At 33.0% G+C, this 18,477-nt stretch overlaps 4 protein-coding genes across 4 annotated transcripts; 2 read left to right on the top strand and 2 right to left on the bottom strand.

Moving 5' to 3' along the window:
- Positions 1-2,832, bottom strand: HELRODRAFT_191942 (hypothetical protein). The gene is made up of 8 exons (XM_009020042.1): positions 2,633-2,832; positions 2,389-2,486; positions 2,131-2,254; positions 1,976-2,043; positions 1,748-1,886; positions 1,437-1,585; positions 1,125-1,359; positions 1-758 (listed from the first exon to the last, which is right to left on the bottom strand). The coding sequence occupies exons 1-8, from the start codon at positions 2,645-2,647 to the stop codon at positions 540-542; spliced, it is 1,047 nt and encodes a 348-aa protein (XP_009018290.1). The 5' UTR covers positions 2,648-2,832; the 3' UTR covers positions 1-539.
- Positions 2,833-3,079: 247 nt separating this feature from the next.
- On the top strand, positions 3,080-9,864 carry HELRODRAFT_100002 (hypothetical protein). Its single transcript, XM_009020041.1, has 13 exons — positions 3,080-3,218; positions 3,338-3,374; positions 3,623-3,772; positions 3,886-3,985; positions 4,166-4,818; positions 5,010-5,128; positions 5,243-5,429; positions 5,673-5,756; positions 7,207-7,332; positions 7,467-7,790; positions 7,967-8,202; positions 8,388-8,419; positions 8,573-9,864. The coding sequence occupies exons 1-13, from the start codon at positions 3,124-3,126 to the stop codon at positions 8,830-8,832; spliced, it is 2,403 nt and encodes an 800-aa protein (XP_009018289.1). The 5' UTR covers positions 3,080-3,123; the 3' UTR covers positions 8,833-9,864.
- Positions 9,865-10,746: 882 nt separating this feature from the next.
- Positions 10,747-11,313, bottom strand: HELRODRAFT_79828 (hypothetical protein; the record flags this gene model as incomplete). The annotated part of the gene is made up of 1 exon (XM_009020040.1): positions 10,747-11,313. A coding segment is annotated over one exon (567 nt), but the record flags the coding sequence as incomplete, so codon positions are not given.
- A 3,373-nt stretch (positions 11,314-14,686) lies between these two features.
- Positions 14,687-15,350, top strand: HELRODRAFT_80106 (hypothetical protein; the record flags this gene model as incomplete). Its single annotated transcript, XM_009020039.1, has 3 exons — positions 14,687-14,758; positions 15,088-15,156; positions 15,243-15,350. The coding sequence occupies 3 exons, from the start codon at positions 14,687-14,689 to the stop codon at positions 15,348-15,350; spliced, it is 249 nt and encodes an 82-aa protein (XP_009018287.1).
- Positions 15,351-18,477: the final 3,127 nt, after the last annotated feature.

Genomic DNA, 18,477 nt, shown 5'->3' with positions numbered 1-18,477 from the left:
ATTGCTTTTATAACTTTTTATTTACCGACAGAAACATTTATTAATTAGTACTACATGCAAAGGTATTTTGATTGCAATATTGACGTATTTTTGATTACACATGCCATAGGTTAAGATAAAAGCAGACTGAACTTAAAAATACGAACGTTAAGAGAAAGTAGTTGAGAAAACAGAACTGAACGATTAAAACCATTTTATAAATGCTATTTTTAAAAAGTAAATGGGACATTGTAGTAAAAAAAAAAGAAAGAAGTAAAACATTACAAATATTTAAAACTTTTGAAAACCTTTGAATATCTATTTAATCATATGCAAAATAAGTAAAAGGCAGCAAAGTGCAGCAAAGCCTGAGGCGATTGACGGCATCAAGTTATAAAATTAGTGGATGAAAATATTGACATGTTAAAAAATAACACAAACACAAAAAAGAGTTGCTATCTATACTGGTAATGAGCGATAAACCGTCAGCTGATCAGCATTTTTATCTATGTACAAAACACCCAGAACGAAAAGAAACTTCGGGAAGTTATTTACATATTTCACTTAGGCATTCCAGAACCACAGACACTATCGGTGGTGCTGCTAACGCCACAGGCCTGACTACCGATCGCCTGGTTGCCCATCCTTCTGGCTTCAGCTGTCCTCTCAGCTCCCACCACTTCCTTCACAGTTGGTCTGTCTTTGAAGTTCTCCTTGATCCAGAAATGTTCGAGGACCTGCCTGAGAGGCAGTCTATCAGCAGGATTATATCGAAGGAGCTGTAGGAATTGAAATATAGAAACAATAATTAAACATAAGTAATGAGCTTCATTGATCTAGATCAAATTTAAATATGATCAGTGGATTTTTAACCAGCTATATTAAGCAAACAATCTCTCATTTATTTTCATCTCTTATATCAATGAATTTTATCAGGAGAGACTACAAGATGAGGCACCAGCATAGCAAGAGGACATGAGGTATTGTTTGCAGTGGTTAATTATTTTCATCATCAGTAGTATATTGATATAAATTTTCATGATTTCTATGCCAATAAATGCCAATCAACTAAGAAACAATCACGTATTAGCTGAGAGCATGTAAAAATCAACAAAGAAAAGGTCATATGCCAACCAACACCCAACCTTTCTAATGAGGTCCTGAGCCCCTGCGGAAGTCTTAGGGGCAAACTTTAAGTCTAGTTTAAGGATACGTTGGTAGGTCTCTTGTTGTCCCCTCTCATCCTCAAATGGCGGATAACCGTGAAGGAATTCGTAGCAGAGAACCCCAAGACTCCAAAGGTCAACTCGTTCATCGTGTTCCTTGCCCTCCACCATCTCAGGAGGCAAGTAATCGAGGGTGCCACACAGGGTTGCTCTCCTGATAGGAAGTGAAAAATGACGTAATTGTGGAAAAGGAGGTACAAACAAAATTGTAAATAAAACAGCAGTGCCAACCTCGACGAAGGGGCATGTACAGACCAGCCAAAATCAGCAATCTTCAACTCGCCCCGTAACCCCAACAGAAGATTTTCTGGTTTGATGTCCCGGTGGATGACTTTTTTGGAGTGGCAGTAGATCAGGGCATCCGCTATCTCAGACATGTACTGCTCGCAAAAAATTTAGAGTTGAATGAACATAAAAAACGTTAATAAACATACCAAATCTATAAAAATTCCTTAATAACTGATGCTGGTCTAGCTAAAAGCAGAGCAAAAACTTAAAAAAGAAAACAATATTAATTATTGGTAAGTAATGGGCAGACTAACAGTAGCGGTTGTCGGGTCATCAAATGAACCCTGCCTTTTCAGCTCCTTGTACAACTCACCTTTGGGGGCATATTCGAGAATTAGGTAGACACGAGTTTCATCATAAAAGTAGCCAAACAGTCTTAATATGTTTGGGTGCCTAGATAACAAAAAAATGTATTTAAAAAATATAAAAAGAATGGAGTTTTTTTGACAGAATTATAGATACATAAAAGACACAAAAATAACCTGAGATGTGATTGAATTTCAATTTCTCTTCTAAGCTGATGCTCAACAGAGTTTTTCTCAAGCTGAGACTTAAAAAGGACCTAATAGAAATTTAGGGATTGACACGAGATTATGAATATATATATATAATACTTAACAAACAACTAATCAATCACATATAAAAGTACCTTCAAGGCACAAATATACAAGCTGTCTTTCTCACGAGCTAAATAAACATTGCCAAATTTTCCTTTTCCAAGAGGTCGACCAATGTCAAAGTGTTGAAGGGACCATTTCTTACTTTAACATTAATAAAGTAGAATTAAATGGCAAGTACAACACAAGAAATTACATAACAAAGCATTTGTTAAGATTTGATAAATTAAAACAAAACTTGACAAAAATTAGTGAATAAAAAAAATAAATAAAATTACGCTTCTCTTCTTGGAAGCTGTTGCTGAGATAGGGACTGCTGGCTCCCATTGTTTGATGAGCTGATCATATTATCTCGGGACTTCAGCGGCTGGCGATTCTTAAAAGTGACAAAAATCAAATCACTATTAAATGACTCGCATTAATTAAATTCACTAATTTAGTAGTTTCTAAGCAAAAATTGAAATTAGGACAAAAAAACTAGCAGAAAAATTTTTGATTTGAATTTTAGAGGAGGAAGAGTACCTCGTCGTTGAACATTGTCTATTTTAGTCTTTAAAAGTGTCGGTGTGATAAAAATTATTTAAGGATGAAATCGAAACAATAAAATTATCTTATTTTGTTATTTTAAATAAAATTATTTATCTATTTATTTAAAAAACAACTATTTTGTCTCAGAAACTTTCGAAATTAATTTAAATAGAGCGCCGAGTTTTATGAACAAGGATTGGCTAAGGTGGTTAAATTAAATTTAAATTACCATAGAAAAAATAACCTTGTATTTAAAAGTAATTCGAATTTATTTGCTCAAATCAAACGATTTTAAATTAATTAAACAATTAAAAACAATATTCTGTCATTAAAATATTATTTTCACATTCAATAAATGCTGCATAAACTCTACTGTTAATAAAATAAGGTTATCCTCGAGTGAGTGTGAGTGATAATAGATGATTTTCGCCTCCCTAATATTGTTGAAGTTCGGCAAATTAAAGTTCGGAGCAATTGAACGTCAAATGAGTACCTTCGTTTCGAGAATCAGTCCGGTTACTGGCCGTTTAGAATGGGTCATGCAAAGTGACGATTATGATTACCACCAAGAAGTGGCGAGGTAAGAATTTTTTTTGATAGTTTTACTTTTAGTTTAGTTTTACTTTTACTTTTTTTAGCTAATTTACCACTAATGTTTTAATCCTAATTATGAACCTAATTTATTGTTCAAACAATAAGGTCAGCTTATGGAGATATGTTACATGATACTGAAAGGGTAATTTGATTTTTTAAACTTCTATTCAATAATAATAATAAATAATTATTATACTTATTAATTGTTCATTTTTATTATTAAATAATCAATTTTTTAATTCATTGTTATTTAATTAATTAAATTGCATTTGTTGAAGTTTAGATAAGAATATATCTTATATTGTTTTAATTCAGTTAAATGTTAAACATTGTAAAAAAAATGAAAGTATTTAAAAATAATGAGACAAATTATTTTAAAATAACTTTCAGAATAAATTATATGAAGTTGGCCTGAAACATGCCATCAAGTGGATGCATGAAAAAGGTAAACAGGCATTTGTCCTTGACATTGGAACCGGTACAGGCCTCTTGTCCATGATAGCTGTTAGGGCCGGGGCTGATAAAGTTGTTGCCTGTGAGGTAGGCGGGTGGGTCATTGAATGAATAAATAAATGGATGAATGAATGCATAATTGATTGGAAGCATTAGAATATCTGTGAAATAATAATTTATCATAAACTGTAATGAAACAGGCATTCAAACCCATAGCGGAATGTGCCTTAAAAGTTATTGAAGCTAACAACATGGCTGACAAAATAACGATCATAAAGAAAAGATCCACTGAAATGAATGGTGAGGTTTTGATTATGTATAAGTATTTTAATACTAATAGTTAACTTACACTTGTAGCTTTTTAATTTTTAATAAATATTTTCTATTTTAGTTTATTTTATTATTCATTTAACTATGATTGTATACCATAATCAAAAAACCTACCTAACAAATCTTACCCACTGAACAACTTTTTGATAGAATTGGACTTGGGTGGCCGAGCCAACATTCTTGTAGCCGAAGTATTTGACACAGAATTAATTGGAGAAGGTGCCCTGGGAACTTTCCATCATGCTTGCTCTGAGTTACTGGACCAAAACGACAGAATTGTTGTGCCCTCTGCCGCCCACATCATCTGCCAGCCTGTGTCTTGCCCTTTTTTTAGGGGGTGGCATGAGTTCAAAGAGATAAAAATTCACGATGACAAAAATTATGAACATAACAGGGCTAATAATAATACATCATCATCATCAGATACTACTGCTGAAGCTTCTACAACAGATAAATGTAGTAGTAGCAATCAAAGTAGCAGTAGGTGCAAGTTTATATCTCCACCTAAAAAAGTTAAATGCTGTACTGGTGCTCCATCTGTTCACGATGTCCAACTGAACAGGCTGGCCCATGATCATTTTCTTCCTATTGGTGATCCTAAAATTGTTTTCAGCTTTGATTTCACCGAAACATCCGGAGGTCCTCTCAAGTTCATTGAGCATGAATCAGTCAACTTCCAGGCAGTAAACGATGGTGTGATTGACTGTATTTTCATGTGGTGGCAGCTTAAGATGGATATGAATGGGGAGGTCATCTTAAGCACCGCCCCACGCTGGGGACATCCAACCCCCAATGATATGCAGGTCGTGATAGGGTTTTCAATATTTCTGCAATGATGATGGTGGTGTAGATCGTAATTAATAATTATTATATGAAAACAATGATTATATTGAAGATACTAATTAAAAATTTGAAAAAAATGTAAAATACTAATAAAAAAATTTAGTTAAACACCTTATGTGAACTTCAAAATTTCAAATTGCCTATGCTTTAGTGGAGAGACCATTGGATGCAGGCTGTCTACTACCCATCAAAAGTTCAAAAGGTCGTACGAGGTCAAGAGTTCAAGGTCAACTGCCATCATGATGAATATAGCCTGTGGTTTGACCTCAGGTGCATTGGATGTACATGTCTCTTTGCTGTTTAAACCATCTTGCCTATTTGTAACATTACGTTATACGATCTCAAAATCTTCGACTCAGACATCATTCCACATCTAAAATACAGCCATCCAGACGTCATTTCATCATCATCAACTTCAAAAATGTTGGTCGACCATGACCAGTCCACGGGTAGTAGCGATAATAGAGGCCCGGGGTGCACGTGTTCTGCCCACATTGCTTGCAGTAGAACTCGAGTTGCAATGCTCAACGACGTAGAAAGGAACAGGAAATACATTAGAGCTCTTAAAAAAGTGCTGTCGCTATTGTAATCGCGCTAATTGTGCTTTAAAAATTATGATTAATTGTTATATTTTTTACCATTATGAATAATTATAATCTTGACTATGTTTTCTCAGCTAAATTATATCAATAGGATTTAAAAAATATATTAAAGCGTCTTGAAAATATGTTATTATGATATTATTTTAATAGCAATCAGTGATTAAACATGGGTACAATAAAGAATTATAATTAATTTCATCCACTCACTCTAGGTGATTAATGAAGACAGTGTCTGCTTCTGTACCAGTGACGACTCTCTGCTACCTCTCATTGCTGCTAAATTAGGAGCTAAAAAGGTATTTTTATTTTATTTATTTATTTATTTATTTATTTATTTAAAGTAAAACCAGAAGCCCAAAGGGCTTGTGCGGCAACTTAACTAACAGAAATTATTCTATTCAATTGTTAATTTAACTAATTAATAAAACAAAATTTGTTCATAATGTCCAAAAAAAATATTTTTTCGTAAAACAAAAAAGACAAAAAATCAATAAAGAAAAGATGATTTAGAGAAATGATGATATATATATATATAATTTATTTAATATTTGTTTAATATAAGTGAAATGATTAAGCAAAATTAGTTGATTAATTGATGATCGAAAAGGACCCAGAGAAGAACATTCCCTTGCATCAACAGGCAGCATGTTCCAAAGACGCATAGAAATAGACAAGGCAGAATTAAGAAAGAAGTTAGACCTACATTTGGGAAAATAAAAATCAGGATCAAAACGCAACGAAATTTGTCTAGTATTCTTATACAATGCTAATTGATCATAAAGAAATTGACAATAATTTAATTTAAACATTTTAAAAAATAGAAGTAATAAATGCAAAATATGTAACTGATTTATATTTAGAATGTTAGCTATTTTATAATTATTTGCACTAACATGATGAAAGCGATTCAATTTAAACAATATACGAATAAAAAAATTTTGAGCTATAGTTAGAACATGAAGACTAGATTTAGAAGCCCAACCCCAAATGGAAATACAATAAGTCAAATATGGTAAATTTAAGGAGTTATAAAGGGTTGATAAAATAGATTTAGGAAATTTAAACCTTAACCTATATATAAGACCCAAATTTTTGGATAATTTGCCAGATATATATTTGATATGAGATAACCAACACAAGTTAGAAGAAATAACAATACCTAAAAACTTGGTAGAATCAACTCTTTTAATCATAGAATTGTTTAAATATATAATCGGTGATACAATATCGGTCCTGATCTTAGGTCCGAATAAAATAAAACATGTTTTGTCTAAATTAATACGTAAATTATTAGAAACAACCCAGTCATAAACAAATTTTAATTCATCATTAATAATAGCGACAAGTTCATTAAGATCAGAATGGGAATAAAGTAAGGTTGTATCATCAGCAAACAGAACAAATTTTAATAAATTGGAAGAATTAATAAAATCATTAATATAGACATTAAAAAGCAATGGACCCAAGATAGAACCTTGGGGAACCCCCAATTTAATAGGAGACAGTAAAGATTTAGAACCATTGATACAGACATACTGGAAACGATCAATTAAATATGAATGAAACCAATCATAACTCAATCCTCGGACACCATACGAATACAGCTTATACATTTTTATCATTACAAATATAATTATTTTTATTATAAATATTATTTTTGTAGCATAATTGTTTAAATAATAAATAATTAGTGTAGCTGATGTTTTAGTTATAATGTTGATGATTTCTTGACCGATTTTTTTCCAGGTCATTTCTCTACAACCCAACCAACTTTCACGCCAGTTCCTCCAATCGTATGTAGAGGCCAATGATCTTCAAAACTGTGTCAAGGTCGTCTCCAGTCTGGAAGATGAGCAGTTGAAAAAGGAAAATGTCAGTTCAGATCTTAAACATCTGTGATTAGTTATAAGTAATCTGTGATGATTTTTGTTTTATCGTTTTTTTATGAGGATGCATTTTTAGAAAACTTCAATTATAAAAATAATTTTTTTTTTTCCTGATTTCAGGTTAATATAATAATGGGGGACCCGTATTACAGCACATCCTTACTGCCATGGCATAACCTCCATTTCCTCTACGCCAAAACTGAACTGATAAATTATTTTTCAAAACCAAAGAAGGCGAAGAAGAAAAAGTCCGTTCACTCTGATGTCACAGACAATAATATCGATGGTTCTCCGATATTTTTTGCTGATCAAACTAAAGATTTGTCGGGTGACAATTTGAATTTGAAAGCACCATCGTTATTATCAAGAGGTGATGGATTGGTTATTTTCCCTTGTTCTGCGTCTATTAGGGCTATTGCAGTGCAGTTTGAGAACCTACATAAGGTCTTTACTAAACTTTTAGCTGTTCATAGTTTGAATGAAATGAATCTTAAACAGTACATGTTATTAAAGTCATCAGGAAAATTTTTAAATCTTTAATAAAGAATATGTACTTCATGCAAATAGATCTTTGCGACATGAAAATATATAATTTTTATTTATTTATTTTTTGCTTGCAGCTAAGAGGAAGTCCAGTTAATATATGTGAAGGCTTTGACCTTCGACCTTTCGACCAGCTGATGAGTTATTCATCTGACCAATCAGATGCCTACTTAGAGCCTCACCCACTTTGGGAATACCCAGCCATACCAATGACCGAAGATTTTGAACTTTTGTTTTTTAATTTTGATCCAAATGCCTGCATTGTGGGAGGTGTTAGGCAGTTGGAAAGAGAGGGATTGGTTGAGTTCATCAGGTTGGTTATCATCTCATTGGCTGGTCCGTTTGATTGACTGATTGAATTAATTAATGATTGGTTTGTCTGTTTGACTACTTGAATGCATTAAATTTTGATGAGAAAATGAAACTTTGAAATCTGATAAGAAAATGAATACCAATAAGGAATGATTACAATAGTAAACAGCAAACAATTTAACACAGTTCTGGTACTTGCAGTGGAATTGCAGTATGGTGTGACTACAACCTACTAAACGATTCTGCATACAGAAACGCGACCACTTTTACTACTACTACTGCTACTGATGCCAATCTTTTCAGTAGTCGCGACACTATTAGCGGTAATGCTAACACAGCTACGGACATTAATATCGATACTGCCATATCAGATAGTATTAACACTGCCTTAAATGATCAAACCGACGAAACCGACTTCGCTAATGACAACGTCTTAATCGGGGGGCTTCTCTCACCCCCACAACCTGGGCAGACCCTAAATTGGGACCCATATTCTAGACAGGGGGTTCATTTCTTCAAAATACCTCAGGTCGTAGATGATGGTAAGTTCAGGTTAAAGTTCAAGACCGTTTTTCAGCCCAAAACTGGAGAATTTGAATTCAAATTTTCCGTCATTTCTTGCAAGATTTGAATAGTCATAATATTTAGCTTTTAATTTATTGGTAATTAAATATTTTCATCTAGTTTTTGATTGCATTCTACATCCTGGTTTAGTATTCATTGCCTAATTGAATTGGTTCTACACAATCATTCTTTTTTATGTTGAAGAAATTTTGTAAAAAATTTAGATGATCTTAATTTTTTTTTGTATTTAAGACTATTTGCCGTTCGCTCATGCATATACACATTTGATGACGCGCTATAATATTGCGTTGTGCTTTTTACGTACATGCAAATGCTTCGTGTGTTGTGTGGGATTGTGCTATAATAATCAATGCTTTACAATAAGTTTTACACTCGTCCAAACATCTCTACTATTCAACGAAGGTATTGAATTGCTTTTTGTTACTAATAGAAAATTTTGATAATAATTTTTGATAATTGTTTCAAAAATAACAAGTATGTATAATTGTTCAAATGAATATGTATAAGCAATCAAGGAGTAACATTTTGTCCCCAAAATGATATATAAAAAAATTGTCTACGAACTCAAAAATTATGAAATTTAAAAGCGGCTGTCGAGTATCCTCTGTTAAAAAGCAACCAGATTTTATGTCTTGTATACATTTTCAAAGTTACCGGTTGTACGGACGTTGGCTGTTGTCTTATTTCCGAAGAGGTTATTTACCAATGTTGAAAGTTTTGCTTTGCATGTTGTAATGCCGCCTGCACCTGTATAGTATTGTTAGTTAGTACTCTAGTTATTGCTTCCGCTGCTGCTCATTGTCATACTGTTGATTTCGTTACTGCTACTGTGGCTTTCATCGTTGCTGCTGTTCAGATGCATTAGCCCACTTAAAGCCTGTTGCGGTAAAATGACTAGCTGTGGGTTTATAAAATGTTGTTGCAGTAACATGACATCAGGAGCCAATATGATCAGACTAGGTTGGGTGTTAGTACCATTATTAGGTAGGAATGGAATTGTGTTGAGTTGTGTTGATTCGTTGTTTTTCAGAATGTTGCCGAAGCTGGTTGTGTTGTTGTTTGAGTTTAACAACATGTTGCCAACGATGACCGTGTTGTCGACACTGGGTGTGCTGATGGCGGTGTGTGGCGCGTTATCGTCCAAGATGTTGGCAACGATCATTCGTCTGAAGACGTCATCGTTATTTCTGTGCTTCGTAGTGTGATTTGCTTTGCAATTAGCGTTAGTATTTTTTCTCATTTTGGCATTGTTATCGCGGAGAATGTTTACAACATTTCTTTTCAAATTATTATTGTAGACTTTACGGATAGAACGATTAGCAGTGGCAGTACAACTGCTGTTGCTACTGGTACAACTACTGTTGTTACTGGTACAACTACTGTTGCTACCACTACCTTCAGCACTAGAACAACTGACAAGCGATTGATTATCCGTAATAAACCGATTCAGGATATCGGTAGCAGGAAAGGGATCGTTTGCATAGAAACTATTTAACAAACTATCTAACGTAGCATCACATTCCTGATGGCTTGTCTTAACTGGGGAGAAAAAATTAGATTTATTACCTCCATTAAGAAAATTAGAGGCTGCCAAGTTAGTGTTAATAATAATAGAAGTTGTGCTGTTAGGTGCAGTCAGTGGGTTGTTTGCAGCGTTCAGTGACGCAGTAGAAGAAAGTGACTCTGTAATGGTATTTATACTTTTTGATACCAAATCAATAATAGAGTAGGTTTCATTACTGTTATAGATATTAGAATTAGTAATTTTTTTATTGACTTTACAAATGGGAACTTTGCTAGTGTTAACATCGGGAGTTGTCATGGCTGTAACATTGGAAAATTCATTCGACTTTGCAATTTTGGCATTAAAATTTCGCTTAACAACTGAATTTCGATCCGTTTTCTCATCTGGTTCGTACATGCCGACAATGACGGAAGGTAAGAGTTGACGATCGCCCGCATGAGACACATCGATATGTCGTTGAAAATCAGAGGCTGAATTGGATGAGAAGTCGCACAAATTACAAGGGTAGACGGATTTACCAACGTGACGTTTCGTCTTCAGGACGTGTTTCCTTAAATTTTCCTGCGTGTTGCATGCATAATCGCAGTACAGACACTTGTAGGGTTTGACGCCGCTGTGGACTCGTTCGTGTCTTCTCAGGTTGGCAGCTAGAGTTGTTGTGTACTGACATTTATCGCATTTGTAACGCTTCTCTCCGCTGTGCAAACGCTGGTGTCGCAGCAGCTGGTTGCGAGTTTTGCCACCGTAACCACACTCGTCGCATAGGAATCGACGTTCGGTACTGTGGGTGATCAAATGAACCTTCATTTCAGAATGATAGCGAAATAAATTCGTACACCCCTCGTGCGGACATCGTAACTGTTTGTCGTGCAGTTTCATGTGGGCCGCCAACTGACTGAGATCCAGGAAGTTACGATCGCAACTGACGCATTTATGCTGCGGTATCTCCAAACCGTGCAGCCTCGAAGTTTCCAACCCATGCTCCCGAAGGGCGTGGTTCATAAGGAGTTTTCGTTTGAATTTCTTGTCGCACACGGGACAACTATGGAAGGTCAAATTTTAAATTAATTAATTCATTTATTGATCTTGAATTTGAAATTATTTAACAATGAACAGCACGATGAACAGTACCTTATCAGCGGGATGGAATGGAGATGGACATCCTTGATATGTCTCTTCAGCACAGACCTGCAACTGTATACCTTACTGCAGAATTTACATTTATGACGACGAGTAAGACGTCCTGAGACTGCACTAGGATCCAGGAATTTTTCACGTTTCGCAACTTTTATTTTTCCACTCAAGCTTACAACTTGTTTAGAACGTTTCGAGTTTAAACTCTCAAATTTAACGTTATTTCTCTTAGATTTTCGAGTTTTATTGCATTTCAAATCTTTACCGTTACTTCTTATTCTTACATGGCAATCAACATCGTACCTATCATCATTTTTATCACCGTTCATGTGATCACCATCATTTCGGTTACCAGTAGCATCATTATTGCAATCAACATCATCACATTCACCTTCATTAGAACCACTTTCGTTGGCTTTCATCGCGAAATCCGAGCCTGGATCCAAGCTGTAGCTGCTATCAGCTGTTTCATTATTATTTTCATCTTTAGCTTCATCATCGTCGTAGTCATGTTTGATATAATCTTTAACATCATTACCGTAATTATCATCATTTTCTTCTTCTTCTTCCTCCTCCTCCTCATCACAAGCATCTGTTAGAACAGTATGAATTCTTTTCCTTTTTGAAGCTTTAGTTCTGCTTTTCCATTTCTTACTAGATTCACTTTTACACAATCCACCCCTTTCACGTTTTATCACTGGGTTTCCATCATCGTTATCATCATCATTAACATCATTATCATTACGTATTTTAACATCATCGCGATCGTCGTCAGCAACACAATCATCTAATTCACAATTAGAGCAGTTGTTAGAATGATAATTTCTATCATCCTTATCATCATCGTCGCATTTTTCCGCCTTATCGCCATCTTCATCATCGTTATCTTTATAATTATTATTATTGTTGTTGTCGTTATTATTATTATTATCATAAATAACGGAAGAATATGTCATGTTTTCATTTTTATTACTACATCCTGACCAACATCTCGACTTCAAATGTCTAGCCAGTTGCAAAGTTGAATGCAATGTAGCAGAGCAACTCCTACACTGGAGTAAATATCTACGCTCTTTGATAATGCATTTGGGCTTTCCAGCCGGCAAGTCGAGGATCCTATTTTTATGAATGTCCTCTTCAAAATGTCCTAACATCTCACTGTTTGAACGGCAGTTGAATTGGCATCTAACGCATCGAAGGGGTCCAACCAACTTTGTCTCTACCTAGACAAAAAAAGAAAAAAGATTAAAATATTAATAACATCACCATCTTTATAAACTCAATAATAAATAATAATAATAAGTTTCTTTGACCTTTGTCAAATGTTTCTGATTACGGTTAACGTGTTCAGAGAATTCTTCATAATCATCTGAGTAAAAATTGCAGACTCTACACTGATAGGCTTTGAATCTATCGATTAGCAACAATATTCTATCACTACTGTCATTAACATCATTAAGTTTATCACTATCGTCATGATCATCATCATTATTATTATTATTATTATTATTGTTGTTGTTATTTTTATTATTGATATCATAATTTTTTAAAAACCCAAGTCTCTTTTTGTGGAGTGAGCTATTGAGATGGCTGGCAAGGCTGTACTTGGAGCAGAAGGATCTGCTGCAAATGTCGCATCGAGAGTTTTCGAAATCGAAATTTAAAACCTCGCTGATATTATGAACGTTATTATTAATAAAATCATTATTAATATTATCAACATTATTACTCAAGATTAATTCACCATAATTGGCACGGTCATTATTATTACCATCACAAATGGTTTTATCTTCCACATCTGCACTCGCAACAACATAATTAACATTATTATTATTATTAATATTATAATTATTATTATTACTATAATTATTCATAATTTCAGTATACTTACTACTAAAAGTAGTAGAAACATTGGCAGTAGTAGTATTTGCTGTAGTTCTAGTAGCAGTAGCATTACTAATACTATTGTTATCATCATTATTACCATTATTATTAGTATTATTATTAGTATTACCATAATTATTATACTTCCTATTAGCAATCTTAATACCAGAGGAAGACCTAGTAATCATTTTGTTAGGTGAATTAATATTATTTTTATTATAATTATTATTAAAATTTTTATTGTTTGTCTTTGTTGTCGTTGTGGGGTCCAGATCGTTATCTGAATCATCGTCATTCCTTATTCGAAACATATTTTTCAGATAATTTTCTTTAAAAGCCGTACTGGATAACGACATTTCATATTTGTTAGGGTTAGGTGTATCTGTGCTATTAAATTCATAATTGTTTTCATTATTTACATTATCTAAGGTGCTAGAATCAATATCTCTGGGGCTGTTATTGGCATTGACATTATTAGATTGATATTGATCATTAGAGTTAAGTTTACTTTTCAACTGAAGACAATTAAAGAAACTTTCAAAATCAATTTTGTCAAACTGTTCTTGCAAGTAGTCATCTGTCAAAATGGGGAAATCTAAATTAATGCTGTCAAAATTAGCCATCACATCACTTTCATACTCAGTTGATTGAATTAATTAATATTAAACTAAAGTTGTTGTTCTTCTCTTCAGAATTAGTTGAAGTTGTCGTTAATGGTGTCTAGATGCATGGTATGTCGACTGCACTAATTTTAGGTCTGTGGATTCTGTTACTATTATTAGGGCTGGTTTCAGAAATGAAAGTATTTGAGGTTATTTACTTCAGCAAAAATTGCAATAGCAATCAATCAAATGCAAATCTGAATCTAACGTCTTGACGTCGAGGTGGCATCATTTGACACCCTGAACAACTAATTATAATTAATATTTTGTTATTCAAACAATTAAAAACGGTTGAAAAATTTTTATATTAATTTAATCTAGAAAAAGTGTCATTTAAGATTTAATCTATAATAAAAACAAAACATAATTAAAAATTCAAATTAGCTTCATATTGGTGAGATAAAACGTTTAAAAGCAAATTAAATTTTTAAAAATCTTAATTATTTTGTTGATTAAAAAAAATTTGTTCAAATATTTTTAATAAATTATATATAAACATTTATTTAATTGTTAATTTTGTCTAATTAATTATTGAATAATTGTTTTGTAAAATTTTTAAAAATATCGAATAAACACATGGTGCTAATATAATTACGTGTTAGCGATATATGGCGAAATACGACAAATTGATGTTTAGATCATAATTACTCAAAGTAAATCATTTAAAATTTTCAATTTAAGAATTTGTGCAAATAATGACTTATTTGAGATCGTGGGAAGAATTTTCTAAAGCGGCTGAAAGGCTTTACACGGACGACCCTATGAAAGTATGTTAGGCTGACACTCACTTGTTTTGCCTGGTGACATTTGATGTAAATTTAACCAAGTTGTTTTAATTATTAATTTTAAAATTTATAATTAGTGTTCTTATTCTGGTTAGAATACAATTGTTTGATGCTATCATGTTAGCTTAATTCCTTAATATTACTACTTACTAGCTATGTTTTATTTTAATAAGTGGGCAATTGAATTCATGATTATTTATTAAGCTTTATTAAAAATGAAATTAAGTAATAACAGACACAGCAAAGTTCGTTTATTATATCAATTTAAAGTTTATAAATTAATTAAATCAAACATTTTCCTATATTTCCAGTGTAGGTATGTTATAAAGTACAATCATGTCAAGGGCATGGTAGTACTAAAGATGACAAATGATAAAGTGGTTAGTATTCTATTTAAAATGATTAGTGATTAGGGTTTTTATTATATATATTTTTAATCACTAATTTCACTAATTCATCATTCCAGTGCATACAGTACAGATCAGAGCATGCACAGGATGTGAAGAAAATTGAAAAGTTCACCAGTCAGCTGATGAGACACATGGCCTCCAAAGAACTGATACACTCGAAATAAATGCATGGAAGAATAAATATACAAATAATTTGTATAATTCATTAATTAGTTAACTTAATTATTAATGACTGACTGTTTGACATAATAACTGGTTGCCTAATTAGATTTATAATTATTAATCATTATTATTATCCCTATTTTTAATATTAATGTTATTATAAATTTTTATTATTTATATAACTAATGTAGAATTTTCTTCCTACTATGTCACATCAATGAATGTTTAAGTACATACACTTTCGCATTTATATGTATATATTTGGATGCTTTTATTACTATCATTATTTTTTGTTATTATTTCTCTCTCTCTCTCTCTTTCTCTTCTATTGTAATACTTACTTTGTTGAATAATAAGGAATATTTAATAAAATTAAATATAAAAATGGCGTTTATTCGTTATCGTCAAACTTGTGTACATTCTTGAATGATTAAGAAGATCTATCGTAGTTTATATGCATACATAAAAATTTAGCTATTCAATCAGTCATTCATTCGTCTTTTCATTCCTTCATTCCACTACATTTCTTTCACGAAATAATATAATGATTTTTACTTGGGTTGTTTTAAGAATGTGTCTTGTCTAGTCTATGTATTTATGTAAGCATCATGAAACAAATGAAAGCGGTTAGACAAGCAATCAAATATTTTCATTCACTTATTTATTCGTTTTTTCATCCATTCATTCACTAATTCATTCATTCACTTATTCATTCATTCATTCACTAATTCACTCATTCTTCCATTTATTCATTGACCCACTCCAACATATTTGAATACATGCATTAGCGTCTACGCTACTTGAACAAAAAACGAATGAATGAATGAGTGTTTGAATGGACGATGAATAAGTGCAGTCATGTAAATTAAAGTATAGGTAAGCGACTGTAGAACAACAATATGACGACGTAAGCATTTTAGTCAAATCTCATTCAAGTCAAACTCATGACAAAAATAGTTTTCATTTCTTATTGTTATTATGATAAAGGCAAGCCCGGACTATTTTCGTCATGACTTTGACTTGAATGAGATTCGAATCAAATGCTTACGTCAAATATAACACATGACTAAATTAGTTCTGGCTTGCCTTCACCATATTATTAATGACAAGAGAATAAATTATTATTATTATTTGGAAGTATTCTTTGTTTCTTATTTTTCTTCTTATTTCCATTATTATCATTATTGTTTTTATCATTAGTAGTAATAGTAGTAGTAGTAGTTGTTGTTGTTGTTGTGGAAGTAGTAGTAGTATTAGTATGGCTTTATTATTCATCAATTTGATAGCCAAAATGTAGTAATGATACACATACACATCAATTAATGTGTACATGACAATTAAAACAAATTGTTTTTATCTGGATGTTTGTTTGAGTTTGTATGTGTGTACGTGTGTGTTGTGTGTATGTGTGTGTGTAATTATTTGCATATACGTAAGATCGCAACATATGTTTGCAGATTCAAATAATAATAATAATAATAATAATGACGATGATGAAGGTAATGAAGAAGATGAAGATTATATGCTGCTGCTGCTGCTACTGACGCTAATGACGACGACGACGAGGATGATGTGTATGTGATGATGATGCAAGTTATATTTAATTCAATTAACTGGCTTACAATCTGCGAGCGTAATCTTTTATTTCTTATAAACAAATAAACAGGTAAACTTGATTATTAGAACACACATACATAGATACAAAACATATATACACACACACACACTCACACATACACACACACATACAAACAGACAAACAAACAAATACAGATACATACATAGAGATACATACATAGAGATACATACATAGCTACATACGCGAGTGTAGATCGCACGTGTATGTATGTTGCGAATAGCATGCTGAATTCAAATCGCCCGCTCAGCGCTAACCTGAAGATGAAGATGAGGAAGAAGATGAGGAAGAAGATGAGATTGAGGATAAATATTGATGACGATGATGACGATGATGTTGTTGGTGATTAAAGATTTAAAATTTACTTTTAAAAGTTAGAATAGATAAATGAATTGAATGAAACAAACAAATAAAATAATTATACGCCTATATATATATATTACTTTCAATACAAAAAATCAAACGTTCATTCATAAATACAAGCAAGCAAACACAGTTGGTGAGCTATCATAGGAATAAATAATTACGAATGGTAATGTTTTGATAGTTTCATAAATATACAAACATACATGCAAACACACACACATACATACATACACACACACATACAACATACATACACACAAACATACAATACAAACATGTTGAAACACGTGTCGGTGCAAGAACGATCTGCATTGCTTCGAATAACCGTTTACTGGCGCACGCTGGCAAGCAGAATTCAAATTTCAAACCATCCCAACCAATCCGATGGACCGCCTATTAACCGGATAGTCGTTTCATTTATAGGGATGTGCGAAAATATGCTCCCAACACACGTACCCACACTCACACACGTACACACACTCACACACGTACATACATTCGAACACTTGCATTCGTTAATTCAAACACACATTGATAAGCAGCTTCAAATTATACACACGTATCGCATTTTATTTTTACACAGACGTAAATAAAAACGTACGGAAAAAACATATACATGTACATTCATACACACACGCATACACATTCACACAACTATACACACACCTACATAAACATACACATGAATAATCGAACATAAACACGCGCAGAGACATAAATACACCCACAAACATACATACAAGCACAAACAAACACACACACAAATACACACAGACAGACACACACATATGTAAATACAGACGATTGTATGTAAGTAATAGGTATGTTTCGACATCAGCAATGTTCAGCGCATCCATAGCCACATGAGAAATAAGCGCGCCAGATTTAAAATATTTTTGCTTCAAACCAACCAACCAACCAGCCAACCAACCAACCAACCAACCAACCAACCAGCCAACCAGCCAACCAACCAACCAACCAACCAGCCAACCAACCAACCAACCAACCAGCCAACCAACCAACCAGCCTACCAACCAACCAACCAACCAACCAACCAACCAACCAGCCAACCAACCAACCAACCAACCAGCCAACCAACCAACCAACCAACCAACCAACCAACCAAC

The sequence above is a fragment of the Helobdella robusta genome (genome assembly GCF_000326865.2).
Source record: "Helobdella robusta unplaced genomic scaffold HELROscaffold_26, whole genome shotgun sequence".
NCBI lineage: Eukaryota > Metazoa > Annelida > Clitellata > Rhynchobdellida > Glossiphoniidae > Helobdella > Helobdella robusta.
The sequence above is the reverse complement of the archived record's forward strand: the minus strand, read 5'-3'. Positions and strand labels throughout refer to the sequence as shown.

Coding starts and splice junctions, on each gene's coding strand:
- HELRODRAFT_191942 (XM_009020042.1), bottom strand. Junction 1,360..1,436: donor GTACATGCCCCTTCGTCGAG/GTTGGCACTGCT, acceptor ACTTCCTATCAG/GAGAGCAACCCTGTGTGGCA. Junction 759..1,124: donor CTCAGGACCTCATTAGAAAG/GTTGGGTGTTGG, acceptor CAATTCCTACAG/CTCCTTCGATATAATCCTGC.
- HELRODRAFT_100002 (XM_009020041.1), top strand. CDS start 3,124: ATGAGTACCTTCGTTTCGAGAATCAGTCCGGTTACTGGCCGTTTAGAA. Junction 3,773..3,885: donor ATAAAGTTGTTGCCTGTGAG/GTAGGCGGGTGG, acceptor GTAATGAAACAG/GCATTCAAACCCATAGCGGA. Junction 8,420..8,572: donor CAGTGGAATTGCAGTATGGT/GTGACTACAACC, acceptor CTGCCATATCAG/ATAGTATTAACACTGCCTTA.